At 39.1% G+C, this 25,462-nt stretch overlaps 1 protein-coding gene across 2 annotated transcripts; it reads left to right on the plus strand.

Moving 5' to 3' along the window:
• Positions 1-22,899, plus strand: LOC134211116 (cleavage and polyadenylation specificity factor subunit 6). 2 transcript variants are annotated; one of them, XM_062687745.1, is made up of 6 exons: positions 1-321; positions 381-1,088; positions 20,097-20,294; positions 20,406-20,851; positions 20,915-21,232; positions 21,875-22,899. In XM_062687745.1, the coding sequence occupies exons 1-6, from the start codon at positions 256-258 to the stop codon at positions 22,038-22,040; spliced, it is 1,902 nt and encodes a 633-aa protein (XP_062543729.1). In that variant the 5' UTR covers positions 1-255; the 3' UTR covers positions 22,041-22,899. The 2 variants fall into 2 exon arrangements, with proteins under 2 accessions (XP_062543729.1, XP_062543730.1); XM_062687746.1 differs by having other exon boundaries at positions 2-321; positions 20,097-20,246.
• Positions 22,900-25,462: the final 2,563 nt, after the last annotated feature.

Here is a 25,462-nt window from a genome sequence, read left to right on the forward strand (position 1 = left end):
TTCTGTGCCGTCGGTTTGCGTTTGCGGCATTTTGCTGAAAGAGAAATGAGAAACGAAAAAATCGCATCAAAACTTTCTCGTTGTGATTTTTGTGCATAATTTTATTTATTTTACTAGATCGTGGGTGGAAAACGTTTTACGAGTGTGAATTGCTACGTACGCTAGTGTATTTCGTTCAAAATAGCTGGTGAATACAATATTCTCTGGCCAAAAAGCGGTTGTTTAGCTGAGTTTTACTTCGAATGAGGAGGAAAGATGGCCGATGGCGTGGATATTGATTTGTATGCTGATGACTTGGAGCAAGATTTTTCGCAAAATAACGTAACTAAAATCAAGGGATTATGCGTTTCGGCAAAAGTTGAATTTATTTTGTCTTGTAGGAGGAATTCGGTGGAGATGGTGGCGATTTGTATGATGATGTGATTACCCCCTCGGGAGATCATGGACGGAATAATTCCGGTAGTGGTCCGTCGATCGAACGTCTGGATGGAGTGGACACTAACGGTGCTTATCACCATCATGGATCAGGACCTATGAATCATATGGCCCGGAGGTTCCAATTGTACGTGGGAAACTTATCATGGTGGACGACGGATCAAGATATTGCGGATGCAATTACGGAAGTAGGCGTCACCGATTTTCAAGAAGTCAAGTTCTTCGAAAATCGCGCCAATGGTCAGTCGAAAGGATTTTGTGTAGTTTCGCTGGGTTCGGAAAACAGTATGCGATTCGTAATGGAACGCCTGCCAAAAAAGGAGCTGCATGGTCAGAATCCAGTCGTCACATTGCCGACAAAACAAGCTTTGAACCAGTTTGAGAGTCAACAAAAGACGAGACCGACTCCACCGGCGCAGGGTCAGACCAACGGGCCACCAAGGCCTCCGGCGCCGAACATGGGTATGGGCCCAATGGGTCCGGGAGGCCCGATGGGTGGACCTCCGGGAGGACCCAATGGACCGGGTGGTCCACCACGAATGGGAATGGGCCCGAATATGCCGCCGGGTATGCGACCACCCCATAATCATCCAATGCCGGGACCGATGCATATGGGAGGTCCACCAGGACCGGGAGGGCCACCAAGACCGCAGGTTAGTTGTGTTTTCACTGCATGGACATTCTTAAGGTTTTGCATGCGTTTTTAATTATTAAACAAAGCTTCAGGGCGCTTACAGTCAATATGCTTGTTCGACTATATTAAATCCATTTAGATGAAAATATTGCTTTAAGAGGTGTATTGAAGCACAATACTGTAACAAAGGTACTTGTCAGGTCCCAATGTAGGTAACAGCATTTTCCGATTTTCAACAAAGACGTGCTTTACTGCCCATGATTTCATAGTTGACGTAACAACCATTGCACTTTCGCATGAAATTCGAATAATTTAGGGACAAAGGGGCCCTCCTTAGCCGTGCGGTAAGATGCGCGGCTACAAAGCAAGACCATGCTGAGGGTGGCTGGGTTCGATTCCCGGTGCCTGGGCATAAAAGTATCATCGTGTTAGCCTCATGATATACGAATGCAAAAATGGTAACCTGGCTTAGAAACCTCGCAGTTAATAACTGTGGAAGTGCTCAATGAACACTAAGCTGCGAGGCGGCTCTATCCCAGTGTGGGGATGTAATGCCAATAAGAAGAAGAAGAAGAAGAAGAAGAAGAAGGGACAAATATGGCAAATTTAAAACATTTCAACCCGTAAGCACTAAAATGAAGATTGGAACAAACAACGTATCGCTGTTGCAGCCTAGTAAATATGTAATAAATGAAATATGCTGAAATTTCGAATGGTTGATACGTCAATGAAATCATGGGCAGTTTACATCTCTCGTGAATTTGAACATGAACAACTGTTTTCAATGATAATTTCTTGATAGGTATCAATCGGATTCGCATGAAACTATCACGCAGAGAAATGTTTTTTTAACCCAATCGTATCACATATGGTCGGGGTTCAGCCAAATCACACCAAGCGCCATCGAAAAATTACCGATTTTTCTGCTCAAACTTTCGTTTAGCAGATTCAATTGATCGCAAATCGCATCGAATATCCCTCAGCCCCATAACTGAGGATATCCTACTGCAAATGTATGCTTAAATTGATATGAAACTATTTCCGTTGTCCTTGTACGAACAAAATATCACAAGTCAGCCGAAAAGCCGCTTGGTGCGGTTTGGCTGAACCCCGACCATATGTGGTCGCGGTTCTGCGGCTTATTGAATGACTTGTGATATTTTGATCGCAAAAGGAAAAGAGAAATCATTTCATATCAACTCATCCACACATTTGTTGTAGGATATCCTTAGTTATGGGGTAGTGGGAAATCCAATACGATTTCCTGAGCGAAAGCTTGGACAGAAAAATGGGTAATTTTTCGTTTAATTATTTTAGAGCGTCTTAGGGGAAATGCTACAAGGTTAAAAGACTATTATTCTTCCATTTACTTCCACTATTCACTTTTTATGTATCAACAAACAGATACGTATTTCGTTTCCTACTTGGAAACAACTTCTTCAGTGATTCCTTCTGATTCTTCGTCCACATAAACGAAGAATCGGAAGTAATAAATTTTGGCTGTTACACCCTTTTCAAATGTTGGTCAACCTATCTCGATGGTCCCTTCAATATCGAGGGAGGCAACTGTAACAACAAGATTTAAAACTAACAATCCTTCCTCTCCTTGATGATCTAAGGACGTGACCGCGCCATTATTGACATTCAGTTTTCGAAATTTCTTACATTGAGAATTTTTTCTTACTTATGGGGTGACCATATGGTTTAGGACATGTCCTCCTTTTTCATTAAAATTCATATGTCCTCCTTTTGCGCTAAAATGTCCTCCTTCTGGATATTTGGAGAAAACAGTTGCATGAATATTTATTCTGAAGATCTTCTTCTTCTTCTTCTTCTTATTGGCATTACATCCCTGGGACTGGGACTGGCACTGGGACAGAGCCGCCTCGCAGCTTAGTGGTCATTAAGCACTTTCACAGTTATTAACCCTCTCTTTCCCACGACTTTATTCAAAGATTTCAATAGGAAGGAATCAACTATGGGAAAAATGCTAGAACAAAAGTTATTTGGCATAGCTAAAATTGGTTGAAAACGAAAAAAAAAGTTTTTGATTGTAAATCAATAGTTACTTGATTGTTTTCAATAGTTTAACTATTTTTACATAAAATTGATTATATTTGCAGTCTAATGAAACCACAAAGTTGTGTCACATACTGCATTTTGTTGTTGAGATAATTCGATGAATGTTGGAAGGTGCAAAATTTGATGGAGCTCTACAGCTACCATGGGAAAGAAAGGGTTAACTGCGAGGTTTCTAAGCCAAGTGACCATTTCTGCATTCGTATATCATGAGGCTAACACGATGATACTTGTACGCCCAGGGAAGTCGAGACAATTTCCAATCCGAAAATTGTCAAGACCGGCACCGGGAATCGAACCCAGCCACCCTCAGCATAATCTTGCTTTGTAGTCGCGCGTCTTACCGCACGGCTAAGGCGGGCCCCATTTTATTCTGAAGATATTTTAGTTTAAAAAAAGTATAACAACAAAGATCCATTCGTAAGTAAAACGTTGCGCACGATTGCGTTGTTTTGCTTTCTAATCTATTTTTTTCAAGTTCACGAATAAAATCAATGTAAATATCAAAAATTAAATGCGTGAGTTATTGTAATAGGTGTCGAAGATATCAGAAGAATTGAAATTGTGGAAAAAGGGATAGGGAAAAAAATGCTTCTCAATACTTCTACAAGTAAACGCCCATCGAATTGCCTTTTGAACGCATCTCACTGTACATTTCTTGAATATGTGAGGCGAAGAGCAATCGCCATGCTATGGCTCCAATGGAATAGTAGTCTGATTTATTCTGAATAGTTTTGAGTTTCTTTAGTCTGATTCTTAACAGTTTTAAAATTCTCTAGTTAAGAATTATGTAGACTGGTCACACAGTTAATAAAAAATCTCCACTTGTCTGTTGATCATCTTGTGATCAGTCCTGATGGAACCAGATGTTAGGTCAGAATTAAATGTTAAATGATCAGAATTGTATGCGATAATTATAATTCTTGTAAAAATTCTATGGAATATCGCTAAAAATGCTAGCATAAGAATTTTCAACAATTTTTCACTGTTGATTTGAAACCTCCCATTATAAAAATGGTGCTTGCATTTTATAACTAGAAGTGCTTAATAAAGCAAGACTATCAAAAGAGTCGGAAATGTTTTATCTGGAGATGTAATGTTAAAAAAGTAGAAGAAGGTGTCGTATTTCTCTCGACTTACAAACACGTCTTCCAACAAACTTTAGTGTACAAGCTTTTAACAAATAGGGGGAATGGCGGCTTTGGCAGGTTTTGTTCTATTATTGTCAGGGGGGTTTTTATGACTGATTATGCTCAAATTTGGCCTAAATATTCTTTGCATATCAAAAAATATTGTGGCCAAATTTCATAAAATTCGGTCGACAAAAACCCCCCTGCAAACAACAAAACCTGCCAAAGCCGTCTTTTCCCCTATAATATTCTTAATCATAATAAAAACTTAAAATCGATTGATTTTTTTTTATGTCCTCCTTTTCAACCAAATGTCCTCCTTTTTCGCTACGATTCGGGTGAATCGTCCTCCTTTGGACAAAATTAATATGTCACCTATGGATCCCATGCAACTCGATCGGAGCAAAATACCAACTTGAAAGATCTCCATCCAGGGACATTCGTTCAACGGTCAACATAATTTATTCCTATATTTCTGTATTTGCTGCAATACCAGGCTGGGTTCCAGTCTAAGGAAAGTTCCAACATAACGCAAAAATGGGTAAACCCTTCTTCTTCTTCTTCTTGTTGGCATTACATCCCCACACTGGGACAGAGCCGCCTCGCAGCTTAGTGTTCATTAAGCACTTCCACAGTTATTAACTGCGAGGTTTCTAAGCCAGGTTACCATTTTTGCATTCGTATATCATGAGGGGCCCTCCTTAGCCGTGCGGTAAGACGCGCGGCTACAAAGCAAGACCATGCTGAGGGTGGCTGGGTTCGATTCCCGGTGCCGGTCTAGGCAATTTTCGGATTGGAAATTGTCTCGACTTCCCTGGGCATAAAAGTATCATCGTGCTAGCCTCATGATATACGAATGCAAAAATGGTAACCTGGCTTAGAAACCTCGCAGTTAATAACTGTGGAAGTGCTTAATGAATACTAAGCTGCGAGGCGGCTCTGTCCCAGTGTGGGGATGTAATGCCAATAAGAAGAAGAAGATATCATGAGGCTAGCACGATGATACTTTTATGCCCAGGAAGTCGAGACAATTTCCAATCCGAAAATTGCCTAGACCGGCACCGGGAATCGAACCCAGCCACCCTCAGCATGGTCTTGCTTTGTAAATTTTCAAACCCTCTTCCCCTCTTATGTCACACTTTCTGTGTGAAGTTGTTCAACACCATGAGACTGATGCCAGTTAAGTCTCAATTATGTTTCTGGAAGCGCGCGTTAATGAACTTTGCTTTGGTTATTGCTATATTTTAGATGCGAGGGCTGGCTGTCGAGCGTTGAGATATTCTACTATCTTAGTAAGGCAAGGTGACACCGACCTGAAACCGGGGCTGGCCTTGTAGCACGTCGTCCGATCCTGCCACCCAGTTTTGCCAACTGGGCCAGTAGGCTCAGATGACAATTTCTGAGTGGGATTCGTCGACAGCTGCAAGGGCGACCCAATTGCTATTGTTTCTTGTTTGTTGTTTCAACAGACGACTAGGTCCTAATGATGGTAAAAACATCGTGGATTGTTTAACATGGCAGAATAAGCCCTGGTAAAATTACGACGAATCGTCTGTCGAGATAGATTAAAATCAAAACCTGGGACAACATCGTTAAATGTCCGTTGTAGACCCAACAACGCTCCACGTTGTCCGTAATTTGTTCTACAAAAAGGTATTCTCAGCATTCCGTTATTTTGCAGTGCCTTAGGTTGAACGTTCAAGTTTACTGATTCCAGAAGTTCGGGACAGTCAATTCTACCTTGGAGCGTATCAGCAACAACCATTGCTCGCGGAATGTGCTTCGCAGTTGTAGACTTTCGAGATTAATCAATTGACAACGGCTGCTGTAACTGGGTAACCGGAATGGATCTCGCCATGGAAGCAACCGAAGAGCAAAACGAATGAAGATGCGTAGAACGAATTAAATTTTTGCTGATCCGTTATACTAGGATGCCAGACAGCGGAACAATGTACAACAGTGACTTCAAGCAATAAACATCGGTGAAGCCCTTGGCGATGCGAAAGATGAATCCCAATGTTCTAGAGGCTTTTCTATTCACATAAGAGACATGATGTTTAAATGTTAGCTGCGTATTCAGAATAACGCAAGATCCTTTATGCAGTCCACAAGTTGCATCACAGTTCTGTTGAGCTCGTAGTTGTAAATTATTGGCTGACGTACACGAGTGAAAGAGATCACTGACCAGTGCATAGCGCTTCATATCATCCGCATACGATAGTCGCGGTCCTCGGAGTACATTGTTGACATCGTTCAAATACAACAGGAATATCAAGGGACCAAGATGGCCTACTTGAGGAATGCCTCAGGTTGCCGAAAATTTGATGGATTGGGAATCACCCATGTTCATCGGCCTGAGTGCCACTGGATAGCGATTTGTTGAAAAACAGTTGAATAGGAGCGAGCAGAAGTTCGACGGACGGAATGCATTCCTGACCTGGATGCATGGATGATTTTAACTGTGAGGTAGCTCTTCGGATCATATCTGCATATATGAAAAACGTGGCACAAGTGATCAAGGCTGATGTAACGTTGTTGGCAGCCTCCGCGATTATGACATCAGAGATGACTTCATTACAATAGGTGCTCGCAAAACTTGGCGGCAACTTCCAGAACGTTTTAGGTATGGCCCTTAAGTTTCGCTGTATATTTTGCTAATATTGCGAAAACCAGAGGCGTTTAGCAACCTTATAAGCAGAGTTTAATTTTTTGTAGTGCTCTCGCACTGAGAAAAAATCTTGTTTGGAATAGCACTTGAAAGCAGCTTTTTAACAGTTTTCATTTTACGAAGCTGACGGGTCTACCAAGGACAGCTGTGAGGAACGATGTTTTTTTTAGGCACGTGCCTTTCAATCGTGTGTTCAATAATATGCGATAAAGTCAATGCCGCATCGTCTGCATCGCAACCGTCAAGAATGTCAACCCAGTCCAATGTAGCGAGGAATTCAACAATCGGCGTTATGGAAATTGTAGATTACGGGCTTGATTGATGCAACAACATTAGCTCGCATGTTGTTCAGCTTGAGTACCAACGAAGGATGATGGTTAACTGCTTTAACTAGCGTGAATGGAGCATGCAAAATGAGTGGAGCAGAGTCCTGAGTGCTAACAAAATACAGATCCAGGCTGCGATTATTTACGTTGGTGACGTGGTTGATTTGACGTAACGTGACTGTGCTGTAGTAATCGAGGAGTTTTCAGGGTGTCTACTTCCTGGAAAAACCTGGAACTATCAGGGAATTTCTCCCCTCCTGGAAAATACCTGGAATTATCAAGAAAATCCTGACATAATCAGGGAAATTTCAATACCCGGTGACCATGAGTGAAATTCTCTCAAAAGATGAAAAAAACCTTAAAAGTATTTGAATAAATATACCAATCAAATATATTGAAAATGTAGCACAAAACAGATAGGCATGATAGAACAAACTACAATTTTTAAAGTAGGCTCTTTGCGTAGCAACAACCGACGAACGGCACTCCCGTACATCCAAGGTGAAAGAAAGAGACATCGAAGCATGCGATGCTGCACTGTCTTATGCACGTTGTTTAGTAAAGTTTGACTTCCACCGCTAGGTTCGCTAGCGTTTCAAAATCATGGAAGGACCACATTCCATGGCGAAGATGCCTATATGTTATGTGAATGTAGTGTTAATGGATCGTTGTTCCGGAAAAAAACGTTTTGCCATCTTCTAAAGAATTCCTGGAGAATTTCCGAATCTATTCTTGGTGGAATCTAGGATTTTTTTTCTGGAAATCAATTAGGGATTGCTTTGTAAATTCTTTTGAGTGTTCCCTCGGAAATTCGTTAGGAATATATTTTTAAAAAATACTAAATTAGTTAGGATTTTTCACAGCAATTCCAGGAGGAACTTCCGAAGGAATTTCGGGATCAGTTTTCCAAGGAATTATTCAAGGAAATCACTAAAAGAGTGTCCATAAGAATGATTAGCAATTTTCTAAATTATTTCTGGAGGAACTTCCAAAATATAAACCGAATTCCCGGGGGAATTTCAAAACAAATTTCCGGACGATTTCTCGTATGGTTTCTTTAAGAAATTCTCGAAAGGGAACCTGAAAAGATTTTAAATTAAAGTGTAGAGTGATTTGTGAAGGATTTTTGCTAAAGAAATTCTTGAAAGAATAAACGAAGGATTCCCGAATGGTTTTATCAAAGGAGTTTCTAAAAGTATTCTCGAAGTATTTCCAAGGAATTCTTAAAAGCAAAATATCCGGAAAAACTCCTCCAGATATTTTCTAAAGTTTTCCTCAAGATACTTCTGAATGAATGGGGTTAGAATTGTAAAAGCACACAAAATAGACATGATATCTCGATTTTTATATTTTTTTCGAATACGCAGTTAATGCTTAAGATTGTTGAATTTCTAATCCCACAAACTAAAAAATGTTTGACAAAAAATGTCTATAACGTTCTAGAGACATTTTAATTCTCATTTTCTATATCATGCCATGTCAAATTTCCATGGTTCTACTTTTTCTCTAAACTTTTCCAGGTGGCAGCACTGATGAAGGAATTGAAATTCCTCTCCCATTGAAATTATTCTGCCAAAATATGCTTCAATAAGCTTGACAGACTATTCAGATTACGATTAGATTATTTATCGTAATAAATATCGTGTTAAAGCGGAGAAAGAAAATTTAATGTATGGGGATGGCATCAGCTTGTTTATCATGTTATTTATGATCATAAATGGCGTAATCTGAATAGGCTATAACTTGGTCGTTTGACACTTATAGTACCGGTACCTTGGCTGCTAGGTCCAAGCAAACTAGATGTCGGTCAAACAAACTAGAACAAACTAGACGTTGGTCATGCGAACAGGTATAAGGACGTTAGGTATAAAGGATGTTAAACATAAAATGTCCCAAAAATAACCCACGACATAAAGAAGGTATTTGCCTAACGTCCTTATGCCTAACGTCATGGACCCAGCAATCTCATATTTTTGCATCAACACATTTCCTGAAGGAGTTTTCGTAAGAAGTTCTGAAGGATTTCCTGACGAAATTCCCAAACGTATTTCCGGAACATTTCCTTAAGTTTCTTTAAAAAAAAGTTTCCAAAGAAATTCATAATAAAAAATCAGATGAATATCTGAAGAAATTTGCAAAGTATTTTATAAAGGTAGTTGCGGAAGATTTTCACAAGACATTTTCGAACAAACACCTAAAGGAATAAAAAAATCGTAAAGGAATCGCTAAATGCATCTCTAAAGGAATTTTCGAAACAATTCTTTGAGATGTTTTCTAAAGTTTTAGCAAAGAAATTTTCAAATTAAATCCTGTAGTAAGTTCTGAAGCAATTCTTAAAATCCGGAGGATTTTCCGATGGAATCTATGGAGAAATTTTCAAAGGAATACCTGGTGGAACTATGGGATTCCTGAAGGAATTTTGATTAAATGGCTGAAGCCATTTCTGGGTGAACTTGCGATGGAATTTCTTAAGTAATTTACAACATTGTTTTTGTGAAGCCACCAAAATATTCTTTAAAATAATATTTTTCGCAATATTTACTTTTTTGAATTGATTATTTTGCTGCTAAAATCTATATATGGCACGTTTGTTTTTGCCTGGAAATTAATGTAAAACACCTGGATAAAACCTGGAAAAATCAGGGAATTTTGTTTTTACAGATGAGTAGACACCCTGGTTTTGCAGCGTGACTATGTAATGAAGAATGTTCCATATCTATGTGAAGAAACCCGTTATAGGAGGAACTCCACGAAATTCCTGATAAATTGAAGTCACCGATAATGACGATTTCGTCCGAAGCATTCGTCATTTCGATCACTGAAAAGACTGATTGTGTGTGGGCCAATTCTCGTACCCTATCTAGCCAAAGACCTGGCTAGATAGGGTACGGGAATCGAGCCAATCATCGGATGTGGTAAGAACATATTGTTCGACATTACAGTTTATCCCGCCTGCGTTCTGATGATAAATCAACACTTCAGGGATATAAGAGTTCTTGCCTGCAATAGCTGGTTGGGAGATACCCGGTGTACATCTAAGTTCAGGGCCAGGACGACTTCGACGAACGCTGGCTGTAACAGGCGCGACTGAACTAGAGCAACCGAGATATTAGCATTAGCATTAGCATTGCCCAAGTTGCACAATATCGTAGGTGCCCGATTAGACGAAAATAGCTAATTAATATCAAATGTTGATAAGATAGCAAAATGAGATATGGACATGATTGATATAAGAGATAAAAGATCAGACGACAATATCAAAATTTTGCACTAAAATATCATGAAGATATCAAAATATGTTATTTGTAATATGTGATCGATATCAAGTATCATTGGTTTGTTCTTATCCATAGCATATCTTGATATTTAAATGATATTTCGTTGCAAATTTTTGATATTATTGCCTGTTCTTTTATCTCTTATATCAATGAAGTCCATATCATGTTTTGTTATTCTGTTCATGGCTTCTGCCCGGGTGGTACTACTCAAGACCATTGTTAAGAGCAAAGTAAACGCTTCACCCGTTTTTGGATAGGTAATAATTTTGGATTAATTATTAACTCTTAGGCGAAGACATTGCTTGTTCCAACAGCCCTGAATAGTCCTGGCCACGTCCTTGCAACTGGTGAGGATGGGAAAGGAATGTTAGTTCAACATTTACTTGAGAGAGATGCAGAGAACTCTACGACCTCTCATAAATGTTACGGGAAAACAGGGATTGTATTAGTAGGGTAGGGATTCGGAGTAAACATATATCAGGTGCAGCAGGACCGACGTAAAGATGAATCAGATGAACTGCGTCTCCTTGTTGCTCGTTGGCGGTTGAATCGATGCACCGTAGGTATGAGAAACACACTTCGTTGTTGTCTTGTCTTCCGAATCCAGACATGTTGGCATTGAATCACATCAGGTTGATGAGCAACGATCTAGAAAGAGTCTTTATATGGACCGAAAACAGTGCTACTAAATACCTTGGAATAAATACGTCAACGTCACCAAAGAGAGAAAAACAAACACATTTTAAATGTTTAGTATTTACGGCCTAGCTTTTAATAATCTTTATACAGTTTAACATTGACATAAAGGACATAAAGCTTCTAGGATTAAAAATAATTCACCATAACTGAATCATTATATAAAATTTATCGATACTCATTCATCCTCTGATTCTGACTCTGGCAAGTTGTATAGTTCTTTCAGTTTATTTTCAAATCGTTCTTTATTTTCGGCCAACTCATACCATTCATCCACACTTATGTTTTCGAACCTCCACATACTGTCGGCGATGGAGTCCCACCACGTGAAAGCTGGTCGACCACGTTTCTTGTGAGGTAGTTTATATTTAGCTGCAAGCTTGAGCAGATGATTATCTGGTCTTCGTACTATGTGTCCCCAATACCTGAGCTAAAGGATTCGAATCCATTTTGTAATAGATCTTGGTCCGTCACAGGTATTTGAAGAATTGTCTTCCTTGCACATTCCATCTATTTGACCATATATTTGCTTCTGATATCTTCGTAGAGATTGCCGGGAACGTTTTGTAAGTACTGTTGCTTGTGTTCCGTAAACCATTGTTGGGGCTACCACAGTTTCGTATAGAATGGTTCCAAGTTTTCTAGATGGTTTCCTTTCCTTAATAAACTCTAAGATGACTTTCGATGCAATGACTGCATCTTTGGAACGCTTCCTCGTTGTCAACTGGCGATTTAACTTCTCCGTGATTGGAATACCCAAATAGTACAAGCAGGATGATGTCTTCAAAACGCGTTCGCCGATCTTTATTTCTGTAGGCGCTTTCCCAAGAGGTGTTCTAACCATTATTTGACTTTTTTCCATGTTCAGATGAAGGTTCACTTCCCCCAAGTAATTTTCCAACACAGGCAGCAGCTTGTTTAGCTCTTCCACTGATCTTGCAATGATCAAGACGTCGTCTGCATATACCAGAATTATTGGAAACTTGAGTCTTCTTGTTTGGTTGAGTCTTAAAAATCCGTCCAACTCGTCTTCCACCGTGATCAACACTTCTTCAATTAGTAGGTCAAACACGTAAGGCGAAAGATGATATCCCTGTTTCACTCCTTTTGATCTGAATTGAGGTGCTGTTTTTTGGCCGTTCCATAAGATCTGTTGTTCTTCCGAATTTAGACAATTGATAACTCTGTTGGCAATCTCTATTGGCGCCCCTTTAGCTAATAGTATTTCAGGGAGTGCCGTTAAGCTTACATTATCAAAAGCTTTTTCTAAATCCAAAGCCATCACAATAAGATCATCTCCGGAATTCCACTTTTCTTCAAGAATTCTACGCGCTGTGAAAATGTGATCCATTGTGGAACGCTGATTAAGAAAGCCTGCCTGATGTGTTCCTATCGTCGTGTTTTGTGTCAGGATTCCCAGTAGCCAGCTCGCATAATTTGTATAACCTACACCTAACACTATTTTTCGGAAATCTTTAACATTCCTCGGTTGCCTTTTTTTTAGGAATAGGAACGACGAGAGTTTTTCTCCAGCCATCTGGGATGCTGTTTTCAATCCACACTCGTTTTAGCAGATTTTTAAATTCTTCCAGAGTTCCTTCGTCTGCGTATTTCAGCAATTCACCTTGGATTCCATTCGGTCCTGCCGCTTTTTCGTTCTTACAGCCCTTTAGAATCGTGTCTATATATGCAGTGTCTGGTATATATTCTTGATCACATTCTTGACTTGTATTTTCTATCAACTGTGGGAGCAGGTTAATGGATGGTGGTTCCAGAAAATGGTTCAATGAGATGTCTATGTTCCTTGAAGGTTTCTTTTTCTTGAACTTTTTTATGTACTTGAATGTTCTGTTAATCCTTTCTCCAGGTTTGAAACGCTTCAGATTATCGAAAAACTCGAATTCTTCTTCCTTTTCCTTTTCTTCACAAACGATCCTGTAGTTGCGTTCTGCGTCGTAAAAGTTCTCGAGCTTACGTTTATTGAAAGGACACCGATTTTTCCAGAATAGACACTTTTTCAGCTTAGCCAAAGCTAATCTCTGTCTTTGAGAGTTTGGAATTTGTGCATATTTGTGAATCGACTTTTTTGCAGCCGATTGTAATTTGCATGCAAGACGATCCCACACTTCTGAGGTTGATAATGACGGGTCTTCAATATCGATCCTTACACTTGCCAATTGCTCTTGGTATTTCTTCCTGAAGACAGCATCTTGTAATAATTTCACGTCCCAAGTGATCGGCAAATTCGTATTATTCTCACCGACCCGTAAAGCTCTTTGTTCGACAGCAGAAAGAGGATTTTTCCTAATATGAATCCTAAATGTAATTTAGCTTATGATCACTTGGAAACTCTTCTATCAGCTTCCCCTTTCAATTTCTTTACAAAACCTTTGGAGGAGATGGTATGCAATATGTGATCAATTTGTGAAGCTTTATCCTTGCATGTCCTTGTTATCAATAATGACGAATGTGCCATAGTATTCCGTGCCACCAGGTTGTGTGTACGCATAAAAAATTTCAGTTGATTTCCATTTTCGTTTGACTTGGCGTGTCCTACAAATTTTCCGATTAGATGTTTTTCATTCAAACTTATATCCATTTTGCCTAACTGGGCATTAAAATCCCCACATATTAAAACTTCGTTCAGATGTTCACACTTCATGAGTGCAATTCCCAATTCAGTTAAGAATGTGGATAGCCCCGTATTAGGTGCATGCACATTGAAAATAATACATTGTCGGCTCGCTTTCCCTGCTCCAATTGAAATCTTTATTTTCATTACGTTATTACTGACTCTTTCATTGCTCAAGATAATTATTCCTGCTGATTTCATTGTAAGTACCGCTAATCCTCTTTGTTTGTTTCCAGTCGCTTTTTGCACGTGCCATTTAAAGTTGTCCGTCAGGATTGAAGTGCATTCAGTGTTCACTTCTTGCAAAAGGGCGATGTGAACGTTGTTTTCCGAAAGGATCTTATCGATATAGTTCCTTTTTTCACTTTTGCAGCAACCTCTCACATTCCATGACGCAACAACACAGTAGTCATTGTCGATATTATCGGAAATTTTATCTTGTGCAGTATAGTTGAACTCTGGATAAGGGGTCCCTAGTCCAGCTTCAACATCATTGATTAACTTTCTCTTATTTGTTCGCAAACAGCTCCCAATAAGACAATGCTCTGCATCATAACATAAAGTGATCCTTTGCGCCAAATTTGCTCTTTGATGAGATGGAGAAAAGTCTAATAGTTGGTTTCCAAGTAAGTCAATAACTAGTACCTTTTTGACCAATACATTACATATGGTGAAGAAAAATTTCCAGGACTCTACGTCGATACCGTTGTTTCGTACTATTTCAGCGTTGGATTCAATACTTTCTCTATTGCGGGCAGAAAATTCATCGAACTCATAACGAAGAATTTTGGCTCGAAGGCCCATTGGAAGAATGTCACCAGTTCTAAATTGATGCTGTACTGCCAAATACCGTGAGTCATTGGTCCTTTCGAAGAAAAATAAGTTGAACTGTTCCCCACTGCGTGCAGTGATAGTTTGCAAACTAGAGCAATCGAGATATACTCCTAAAATGTTTTTCATGGGGCGTCCTAGAGATCCAATTGAAGCTTGTTGATTAGTATTAGATCTATACGATATCGTATTTTTTACGTCGTGGGAATTAATTCTTATCATTACCAAAAATCAAGTGAAGCGTCCGACAACTATGTGGATTGGTTTTCCAGACGAAGTAGTCTTAATAGGTCGTCCCATAGGTCGCCATGGGTAGGCGGCAGTGAGGAGTGTGGTAAGGTAGAGGAAGCGCCAGTGGAGATCAAAATGGATGGCGCCACTCTGACCAAGGTCATTAATGTGGCTATGACCAGCCACCAGGAGAGCGGAGGCCAGAAAATGGAGCTGATCACGAACATCTCGGACGTGATCATGTCCGGGATAACCGCGTGAAATACAACAGGGATCTAAAGATGTCTGTGACGACCATCTGCAACATGGTTGTACAGGCAAAGTAGAAATGGAGGTCCCTGTTGGAGGCTAGTTAAGAAGCGGTACGAAAGATCCGCCTACTTACTGAGGAGAAAGAGTTGTTAGTGAGCTAGGCTACGAAGGCCGAATTGAAGATTCGGCTCCTTACTGAGGAAAAACAGCTGACGGAACGCTAGACTGTTGAACTCTTGAAACGCATGACCGTCAGTAGGATCGGGATGGAATTCGATCAGAAAGGTGAGTGCCAAGCCAGTACCACCAAAGAGGAAGTATACGGCTAAACGTCGGGAGAAGGTCAGGAAAACGGCTGACCCTTAGGAACGGCGGAGGCAAGTGTCTCCACAAAAAAAGGGTGCTGAAGTTCGCTGGGAGGAAGGCCTTCCATGGGAAAAGGTCGTAAACCCCAAAAAGCGAAACAAGCGGAAAGACAGCCGCAAAAAAAAACGGCTGAGGGAGAGAAAGAAGCGCAAGGGCGGGAGGGCGCACCATCCAATGGCTGTAGTTGAAAGGACAGAGGTGAGGCAATTATTGTCAAAGCCTAGGGCAAAAGTTACACCGATGTACACAACAGATATTTTAGTTACTAGATAAAGATTGTCGCTTCGGTTCCCTTTGTTCTGCTGTCCGGAACATGTTGGGTACCAAGCTGTCAAATCGTGTGGATTTTCCTTCTTTGACATTTAGCTCCCATATCCTCGCCAGCAAAAGATGTTTCGGACAGCGACGACAGCGACAATCTTTATCTAGTAACTAAAATATCTTTTATGTACACTCACTCCTCATTATATTCATGAGTTCACACATGGATTTTTGCAATGGGGGTAGCGAAATGGATTCCATATTTTCGACACATATACTATCCATGTGGGTCATTTCGTGTGAATTTGTATTCAAATAAGTATGTGAAGACGCATGATACGCATATTTCAAAATACACGGATTTTTGCCATAAGGTACAGAGGGGTAAGTGGGCAAATGGGGTAAGTGAAAAAAACGCAAATATTTCATTGATGAAGCACAGAATTATTCAATTTCACTTCACAATCATACAAGGCCATTCAAATCAATGCGTTGAATAAGTGAAACATGAAATAATGAACCATTTCAACATGCGAGAGTAAAAATTTATTAACCTTTCAAGTTTATCTTTTGCACAAATTGTTTTGCGTGTCAATAAATACAAATATTATTTTATGTTGGTTTCCATAACACATTCAATTAGTGCATTGATAAGTTGGTTTTCTTTGTAGTTTTGAATCCCAGCCACAAAAATATTGATAAGAACATCAAAAATTTTGAAAAAAATGTTTTATTGCTTTGCCTTTTTCTTACCATGGGTGGGGCAAGTGAAAATTTTCCGACACTGAATGGATTTCTCTATTTTCCCAAACACAAATAATTTCTATTAAGCGTATATAAACAAATGATACCAATTCGAACTCATTCGAAGGCTTTTGGTTATTACAGTGATACGTGGTAATACTAAATCAGGAACCCTAAGTGCCAAGCGTGTCAGTCTTTTAAATAATCCATGTTTGATAAATCATTCGTGAAAAAATGTTATTTATATAGCTTTAATACAAGAATCACTACTATTGCAAGTATATCAACAATTATGATTTATTTAGTTGAAATTTATAAAATTTATTTATTTGTTAATGTAGACTCTTCTACTGAAATCATAAGTGGATTGTTAATGAAACACAATATGATTCCAGGTTTGATGAATATTTCAAAGATAATTTCTCTGCATTATTGCCAAGGTTCATTGTCTTACTATAAACCTGAAATAGAAAGTAGTGTTAGACACAAATGGAGATGAGATATTAGATCTCAAAAAATTCAAGTAAAGAAAACATAAAAACATAAAAATTATTTAATGGAGGCACTCTAGTGCCATTTGACTTTCATGAAGTGTCAAAAAGCATCACAACAGATCACAGTTATGTTCTATTCAGTATAATTATCATTTGCATGACATATATGAACAGAAAATATGTTCTTATATTAAAAATCCTCTTTTAAAATCATTTTTTCACTTACCCCACATGTGGGGCAAGTGAAAAATTGTAACCGATTTTTTTGTTTTCCAAATATTTTGTATCCTAAAAGTATTTTTCAAAGATCTTGTTCGCAGGCATATAAAGCTTGGATAGATGATGCGTTATATCATAAATATGATCAATTTCAATATTATATTCAACTTTTATGACTTGATGAACATGAAATATACGATTTCCTTGACCCACTTGCCCCACTGTACCTTATAGTATGTGTTGTTTTTCCTGAGTGTAGAGAGGGCAATACACAAGTAAAAAAGATAATATTATTTATTAGGATTTCTAATACTTTTTTGCCAACGCCCGCTGCAAAAACTTATACATCGCATTAGTCAAATACATTCCGAAACTTATACTTTTCATTAACTTATGAATGTTATTAGCTTTTTGATATGTGATCATTCATTAGGTGGCATAATGAAGAGTATAAGTATTTTCGAATGGTTTTTTGCCATGACATATAAGGTTATTTTTTACGTGTAGACGATGAAAAACTCGTTGGAATGGGTGAGGATTCAACTGCATTCGCAGAACTCAAAAGGTTGTGATGATTCTGCTGCGTATAAAAACTTAACAGAAGATGGGCTGGGTGGCTGCAATGAGAGATCAGTGTGGTGGTGGTTGGTTGAAGATAAGTTGATCAGTAATGCCCAGGGTTTGCAGAAATCGCTTTCAATAGATAACGAACAACTATAAAAAAGGCAAGACCCCCTTCGAATCACAACTAGCCATGAAAACAAAACTACAGACAAACAGACATAACACATTGAACATTTACTCGTCAAAATCATCGTCGTGACATCTGTTGATTTCAGTTAGTTGGGCAAATCACGAACTAGATGGCGGTAGGGAGCAAACGTCAAACTCGAGCAAATCCGATGCGCGCGCCACGAGTGATCGATTGGCCAACTAATGATTATTTAAATTGACCAGTGAATCAGTGAACGATGAAAATTTTACAAGTGTTATGTCAATTTTTCTGTGACAAAACTGTCGCACTTGTATTATACAACAAGTTGAAAAAAAACGCCGGAGACGAGCCAGCCTCGGACTGAAAGTCTCCTTAATAAAGACACAAACAAAAGAAAAAAAAACTGATTCGGATAGGCGAGGGGGTTTGATAAACCCTTTGTTCTCGCTCATTTTATGTGAGGCACCACATTTTTTCCGCACAGCTGTGTAAAACAAGTTGAAATGCATCATCAGAACCGGTGCCTACCGCATTTGGGGCTTTTTAAAAGAAATTTATCATGAGTTGTAGCCCCCCGAATCAGTTAATTATCGTAACAGCTACGGAAAAACGTCTCTCACGGTATGCTACCTATCGAGAGAGTATACAGACGTGATAAGTGATAGATTTTCTCTTTCTCCATTGGATTCAAACCCTGGTAATGCCCGATGAACATAAAACAACACACTCAGGCCTGCTTTAAGTGCTTCGATTTCGGACATAAGTCCAAAAATGACCTCATGGGTCCAGATCGAAGTAGGCAATTTCGGAGGTGTGGAGCTGAAGAACACAAAGCGAAGCTATGACAAAAGGCCGGAAGATAAAAGGTCGAAAGGACAATAGGTCGAAAAGATAAACCGTCGAAAGGAACAGAAGGTCGAAAGGGACAAAATGTCGATCAAGGAAAAGTATAGATAACAATTTGGGTGTATTCCAAAGGAATTTGTGAAATGCATCTAACTTCAAGCAGAAGTAATACACTCAGCTCATCGACCAAAGTCGAAGAAAGAGCAATTTTCAAAGAAGGAGTAATTACTATGAAACAATATTATGAATATCTACATAGATAGTTCTGTTAGAGATAAAAGAGATTGTTGATTTACGAAAGGGATCTACCTTAGCCGTGCGGTGAGGTACGCGAGACAAATCAAGACCATGCTGAGGGTGGCTGGACTCGATTCCCGGTGCTGGTCTAGGCAATTTTCGGATTGGAAATTATCTCGATTTCCCTGGGTATACAAGTATCATCGTGTACGATTACAAAAATGGTAATTTGGCTTAGAAACCTCGTGGAAGTGATTTATGAAAACTAAGCTGCGAGGTGGCAATGTCCCACGAGGGGATGTAATGCCAATAATAAGAAAAGATGATTTAAGAAATGAATAAAACTTGTAGTGTCAGTGTGCGAGATTGATTTGCTCCGTTTCAGTTTCTTGTCTTTTTCGACCTTTTGTTCCTTTCGACGTTTTGTCTTTTCAATCTTTTGTCCCGTTCGACCTTTTGTCCCTTTCGATCTTTTGTCCTTTTCGACCATTTGTCCTTTCGACCTCTTGATTTACTTTACAAAAGCAGTTTCGCTCTTTTAAAATGCTGGTGCCAAATTGTTCATGGTCACCGTGGAATTATCGTTTCCTCTCACCTTTTGTTCACGTTCATGTTTACGGGCAGGAGAAGTTGTATACCAGGCTTAACAAAGATCACAACGCGTCGTTAAGTCGTTAGTTTATGGTATGATTGAATTCTAAGAATTGTTTTTCGACGTAATAAATATAAATCTAGTATTTATTGCGGTTCGGATTCATTATAGAATTGGCGATATAGAAACAAAGGAAATAGGTATTTTATGCTCTTTTGAAAATTCAGTTGACATATATTGCTGATGGTTGCTGCATATATGCAATGCGTAATTAAACAAATCCTCATAAAAAGTACGTGTTTTCCCAATAAAACATTTTAGCTAGCCAACGCGTAGTTTTTTGTTTTTTTTTGTGTGCTTTTAATGTTTGTGACACCATTTCATGTATCATCTCATATCGAACATTTAATTTTCATGGAAATTCTCGTAGGGTCCACCAATGCATCAAGGAAACGGACCTCCACAGCAAGGTCCACCACGATTCCAAAATCAAGGTCAATGGAATGGGCCACCGAGGATGAATGGGCCAAGACCAGGTGGGCCGGGTGGACCGGGTCCGATGCAGCATAGACCGCAAATGGTAAATAAACCGCCTTACCCATCACAGAGATCACAGAGATTCATGGATGTAAATATGTCTTGCACATTTTATTAATCGTTTAATGTTTCGCATCATCTACTGGTGTGTTTGTCGAAAATATCATTTTGTTTATGCATTTGCTTTATGAATCTATTTCAGTACCAAGGTCCCCCTTCGCGTGGACCGCGACCGGATTGGAATGGGCCTCCAATGCATGGTGGACCTGGTGGTTTTCCCCCTGGACCACCCGGGCCTCGCCAGGGACCACCCCATATGCAAGGACCATCTCGTGGACCTCCGATGGGTGGACCCGGACCACAAGGTCCTGCCCCTCACGTGAATCCTGCATTTTTCAATCAAGGAGGCGGCCCACCTAACCATCCCAACGGTGGACCTGCACCACATGGTCCACCGGCTGGACAAGGTCCACCGCCCCATTTTAATCCACAGGGAGGAGCAGCACCCCGTGGTCCTTGGCCGGGTCCTGGTGGAAAGCCCCCCGGAGGCCCATTTCCAGAGCATGGAATTGCACCGCAACTAAGTGAGGCAGAGTTCGAAGAGATTATGACTCGAAATCGCACCGTTAGCAGTTCGGCCATTGCTAGGTAGCTATTTCATTTATTTTTTGTTTTTTGAAAATATGACATTTTAAATGATTTATTTTTCAGAGCCGTTTCAGATGCGGCAGCTGGTGAATACTCGAGTGCGATTGAAACACTAGCAACGGCGATATCTCTAATCAAACAATCAAAGGTCGCACATGACGAGCGGTGCAAGATTCTGATTAGCTCGCTCCAGGATACCCTGCATGGCATTGAAACAAAGAGTTACAGCCGGAGAGAGCGATCCAGATCCCGTGAGCGTACATCGCATCCTCGTTCGAGATCACGGCGAGAGAGATCATCTTCCCGTGGCTATCGCGAGCGTTCTCGCGAGCGAGACCGCGGTGGAGACCGCGATCGTGATCGAGATCGTGAACGTGACGGGTAAGTTTAATTTTCATTGTTTAGTTCAGTTTAGTTTAGATGCTCATTTTTTTCCGAAAATGTTCCGAACATCCATTAAGCAAAAAGGGGTTAAAACACTTCTATTTTAGAAGTTAGTTTTCAAGCCATCTTTTGAAAGACGAAACCATAAAGGGACATTTCTGTATTCTTGCATTCAAATGCATTTTATTCTGTACATACATAATTACAGTGGTCCAACATTACGGCAAGCCTGCATTTTTAGTATCTGTCCCGCGCTGAGAAGTGTCCCGTAAAACGTCGATGTAAGATAATACCAAACTCTCATGATTTCCTATCTCCTAATATATGGAACAATTAACAAGTTAGAAACAATACAAATTTAAGCAAAGAATTTATTTTGGGTTTTCAACCATAGTACCTACATGTTTTCAAAAGCATTCATTATTTTCGTGTTCCGCTTAAAAACCCTCAGTTACTTACGCGAAGGCTCCTTACACATATTGATATTAAATACATGGAAGCGCCCATTAAAAAACACAAAAAAGTGCAATGGTTTTTCAAATCAATTGAAACTGCACAAACTTCCTAGTTATAGTGTACGCCTCAACAATGCTAATTGAAGTTGAATGTCACCAAATTAAATCAATTGTATCGTTTCAGTTCAAGACGCTCCCGCCCACGCAACAAAACGCCGGAGCCAACCGCTGAAACCTCGACGGACAACTCCAAACGCTACTATAACGATGATCGCTACAGGTCATCGGATCGCGACCGCGAACGTGAACGCGATCGTGAACGCCGCGAGGAACATCGTTCGCGACATTAGGTTGCACATCATCCTTTTTCAAATAATTATTCTTGCGTTCAATTCTCGAAACAGAGCGCTTTCGATTTTTTTATGTTAGATTGGCGCTGCCGAGTTGAAGTATTTGCTACTTACTATACGAGGCGGCACCATTTTGGAAACACACTTCAACATTCTTCAGACTCACTCCATCTTGACTTCATTTTTGCGTATGTTCGCAAAAAGCAAGCCCTCACATTATTAATTTCTAGGAAAAATGTTTATATTAATAATCATTTGTCAATCGCTCGGAGCGAACAAAAATCTGAATTTTAAAAAGTGTAAAATGTACCCTACTCATCGGGTATCAGTCTCATTGGAAACTGGGACCTTTGATTGTAAATTTACTTGCGAAATGTATTTCGAAGTCAAATGCAAGAAAGTATAAATTAATACAAAATGTGGTTTACAAACCACCTAATACTAAAGATAAATGTATCTCCCCATAATAGTAAATGTAGCGATCAACACCTCCACATCTCCGTACCACTCTATTAAACAGCAACCATAAATCCTTTAGCAAGCAACCATAGAACGATGTAATATTTAGAAATTCTTCCATCCATCTAACGTCATCTGTTCTGCGAGTATCATCGTTGGACGCCACCGCGATGTAGATTCTCCGCTGCTTTTGTAGCGGACCATTGTGTCACTCCGGCGATGATGTGCAGCCTACACACCTATCACGCATCTTATCAACATTGTAGCGGAGTGTGGTCCAGCGTTTCATCAGTGTTAAAATCAACGGCTGAGGAAAGGAGAGCAGAAAACAAGAAGATTGTATTCAATTTATTGATTAAACTAATTACGATGATAACCAAAAAAGAAGCAAAAACAAAAACTGTGGTGTGTATTTTTCTATAGCTAAGTAAGAGTGAAAATGTGCATTTATAAGACTACTATTTTTAAGTTGTTTTTAGTTCTCGTTTATTGTATTTCATTTTTATTTATATATTTTGTTTTTGTTTTAAACCATTTCCGTACATTTGTGATATTTCAGTTTTTAGGGAGTGGTTTTTATTGTTTTATTTTGTCTTTTCTCAACGGAATGCATCTCGTATGCCTTAGATATCACTTATTGTAAATAGTAACGAAAAGACTGATGTACTCATCTTAGTGACTCAAACAAGAATTCCTATGTTTTTCTATATGCAATTTTTTGCGGTAGATTGGTATGGGTGCTGTGTGTAGCCAAACTCTGTGATATTGTAATAAGTATAATTAGAGTACAAATCAGTATCCGAACGATATTTTCTTTCTAATGTAACGTTACTATCAACATCGTCTAATGCATCTAAAAATTTCATGTACGGGATAGCTTGAAAGAGCAGTTCCAAAGGCATCTAAAAGCTGCATTGTATTTCTTCCGATGAAGAACAGATTTGTTAGCTTCTTATGAATAGCCTTACAAATCCCACTTATTATAAGCTATTGTAACAAGAGTAATGAAACCTGTATGTTCTGCTATATTCAGAAAGTTATTTCGAGTAATCGCTGAAAAACATAGAATTTGATCAACCTTAAGCTATTTCTTATACTTCCGAGCAGAACAGTAGGTAATTGATCATAAAATGTGTAATATTCGAAACATCTTTTAAATGATCAAACAAGGGAAAGTAGGTATGCAGTAGGTATTGTAATAATTGTAAAAGAATCGGTTGTAGAATACCAAGATCTCTTTTTACCTGTCAAACTGGAATTGTTAAGACGAACACAAAATATATTTTTCTGATGCAATCATACGATTTTTCAAACCCAGTAAAATCTACCGGACATCCTTCACTGCAGGCACGTGTCCAAATGTCATGTACGGTAAGTAGTTTTTGTATTATATTTTATGATAAACATCTTGATTATAATTGCATATTATTCGGCAACTCGGCCGTACGAAAATCATTTTTTCGCCTTTCTCGTACACAAAGTATACGTAAAGGCAATATGATCGCTCCAAAAATAAACTTTTTATAGAAGGCCCGGGGACCCATAGTGTTATATACCGATCGACTCAGCTCGACGAATTGAGGTGAGGTGTGTATGTCTGTGCGCAAAACACGTATAAAAAACTCACATATTTTTAGGCACTAATCCTTAACCGATTTTCTCACAACAAGTTGCATTTGACGCAGAACGCTGTCCCATTTTTTCCTATTGAAAATTAGCCGGATCGGCCTATGGGCTTCGGAGTTATGGCCAAAATACGTTTATTTACATGAAAAATGCTAATTAATTTTTCAGTAAAGCACATGTGATGATTGGACAAATCAAGCATCCGAAAGATATTCAATTTACAAAAAAGAGCTAACCGCGGTGGAGGTTGGTATTCGGATTCTGATGGCTTTTCCGCAAACGTGACCTTCAAGTGGTCTTGTTGTGTAGGGGTTATCAAGCCTATCTAGAGAGTATGAGGTTGTGGGTTCAAATCCCTCCAAGACACGAAGTTTGTATGGTGGTTTCAGCCAAAATAAAAGATATTTTAGTTACTAGATAAAGATTGTCGCTACTGTTCCCTTTGTTCTGCTGTCCGAAACATGTGTGGTACATACCTGTCAAATCGTATGGATTTTCCTTCTTTGACATTTAGCTCCCCTATCCTCGCCAGCAAAAGATGTTCCGGACAGCGATGACAGCGACAATCTTTATCTACACACTTAGCCAGGGTTCCGCTGTTCGGTAATTATTTTTACAATTTTTGTTCAGTAATTTATGGTTTTACCGGGATACCAGTAAACCATCTGTCAAAATTGATATTTTTTACCGGTGACTCAGTTAATTACAATAAAAGTACCGAAGACCGCAAACAAAATAACTGACTTTTTCGGCAATTTTTTTGTTGTTCGGCTGTACGGTAAAAAAATACTGAAATTAATCGTAGAAATAATAATTTTACCAAACAGCCCGTCAAGCATGTCTTTGAAATTACCGAGCACAACTGTTAACCAGCAATGTCAATTTGATGGCAAACCTATAGATCGCCATTTTCATTATTCTATGTGTCGCGGCTTTACAGCATGGTTTTGCGTGAATTAAAAAAAGTTTTTTCTCATTTGATTTAAAGTTTAATCATCTATGAAATTTGAGGAAAGATGGAGAAGCATAGTGAAACCAATACAAATCTTCAGCATACATAAATACTGTTTGTCCGGTTTTGTGTAAAACAGTAACAGACTAGATCCAAAATTCTTAATCATTGCACCATATTAAGATCTCAACTTCTTCTTTTTTTATTTCCACCTCAGTTGTAATCGAAATGGAAGTAAGAGGAAGAAGAAATTGTTATCTTATAATATCCAACTTTCCGCTAAGTTGCTCATACTAAAAAATGTAATTGCTCAGAATACTTATTAAATTCTTTTTCAATATGTTTTCTATTTTAATTTCAAAATAATAAAAAATATCTATTTACC

Source organism: Armigeres subalbatus, chromosome 2, assembly GCF_024139115.2.
Source record: "Armigeres subalbatus isolate Guangzhou_Male chromosome 2, GZ_Asu_2, whole genome shotgun sequence".
Classification (NCBI taxonomy): domain Eukaryota; kingdom Metazoa; phylum Arthropoda; class Insecta; order Diptera; family Culicidae; genus Armigeres; species Armigeres subalbatus.

What these genes read in the sequence shown, in the direction of transcription:
- LOC134211116 (XM_062687745.1), top strand. Translation starts at nt 256, where the DNA reads ATGGCCGATGGCGTGGATATTGATTTGTATGCTGATGACTTGGAGCAA. An exon ending in AAGATTTTTCGCAAAATAAC is followed by an intron (nt 322 to 380) that starts GTAACTAAAATC and finishes TTTGTCTTGTAG; the next exon opens with GAGGAATTCGGTGGAGATGG. An exon ending in GAGGGCCACCAAGACCGCAG is followed by an intron (nt 1,089 to 20,096) that starts GTTAGTTGTGTT and finishes AAATTCTCGTAG; the next exon opens with GGTCCACCAATGCATCAAGG.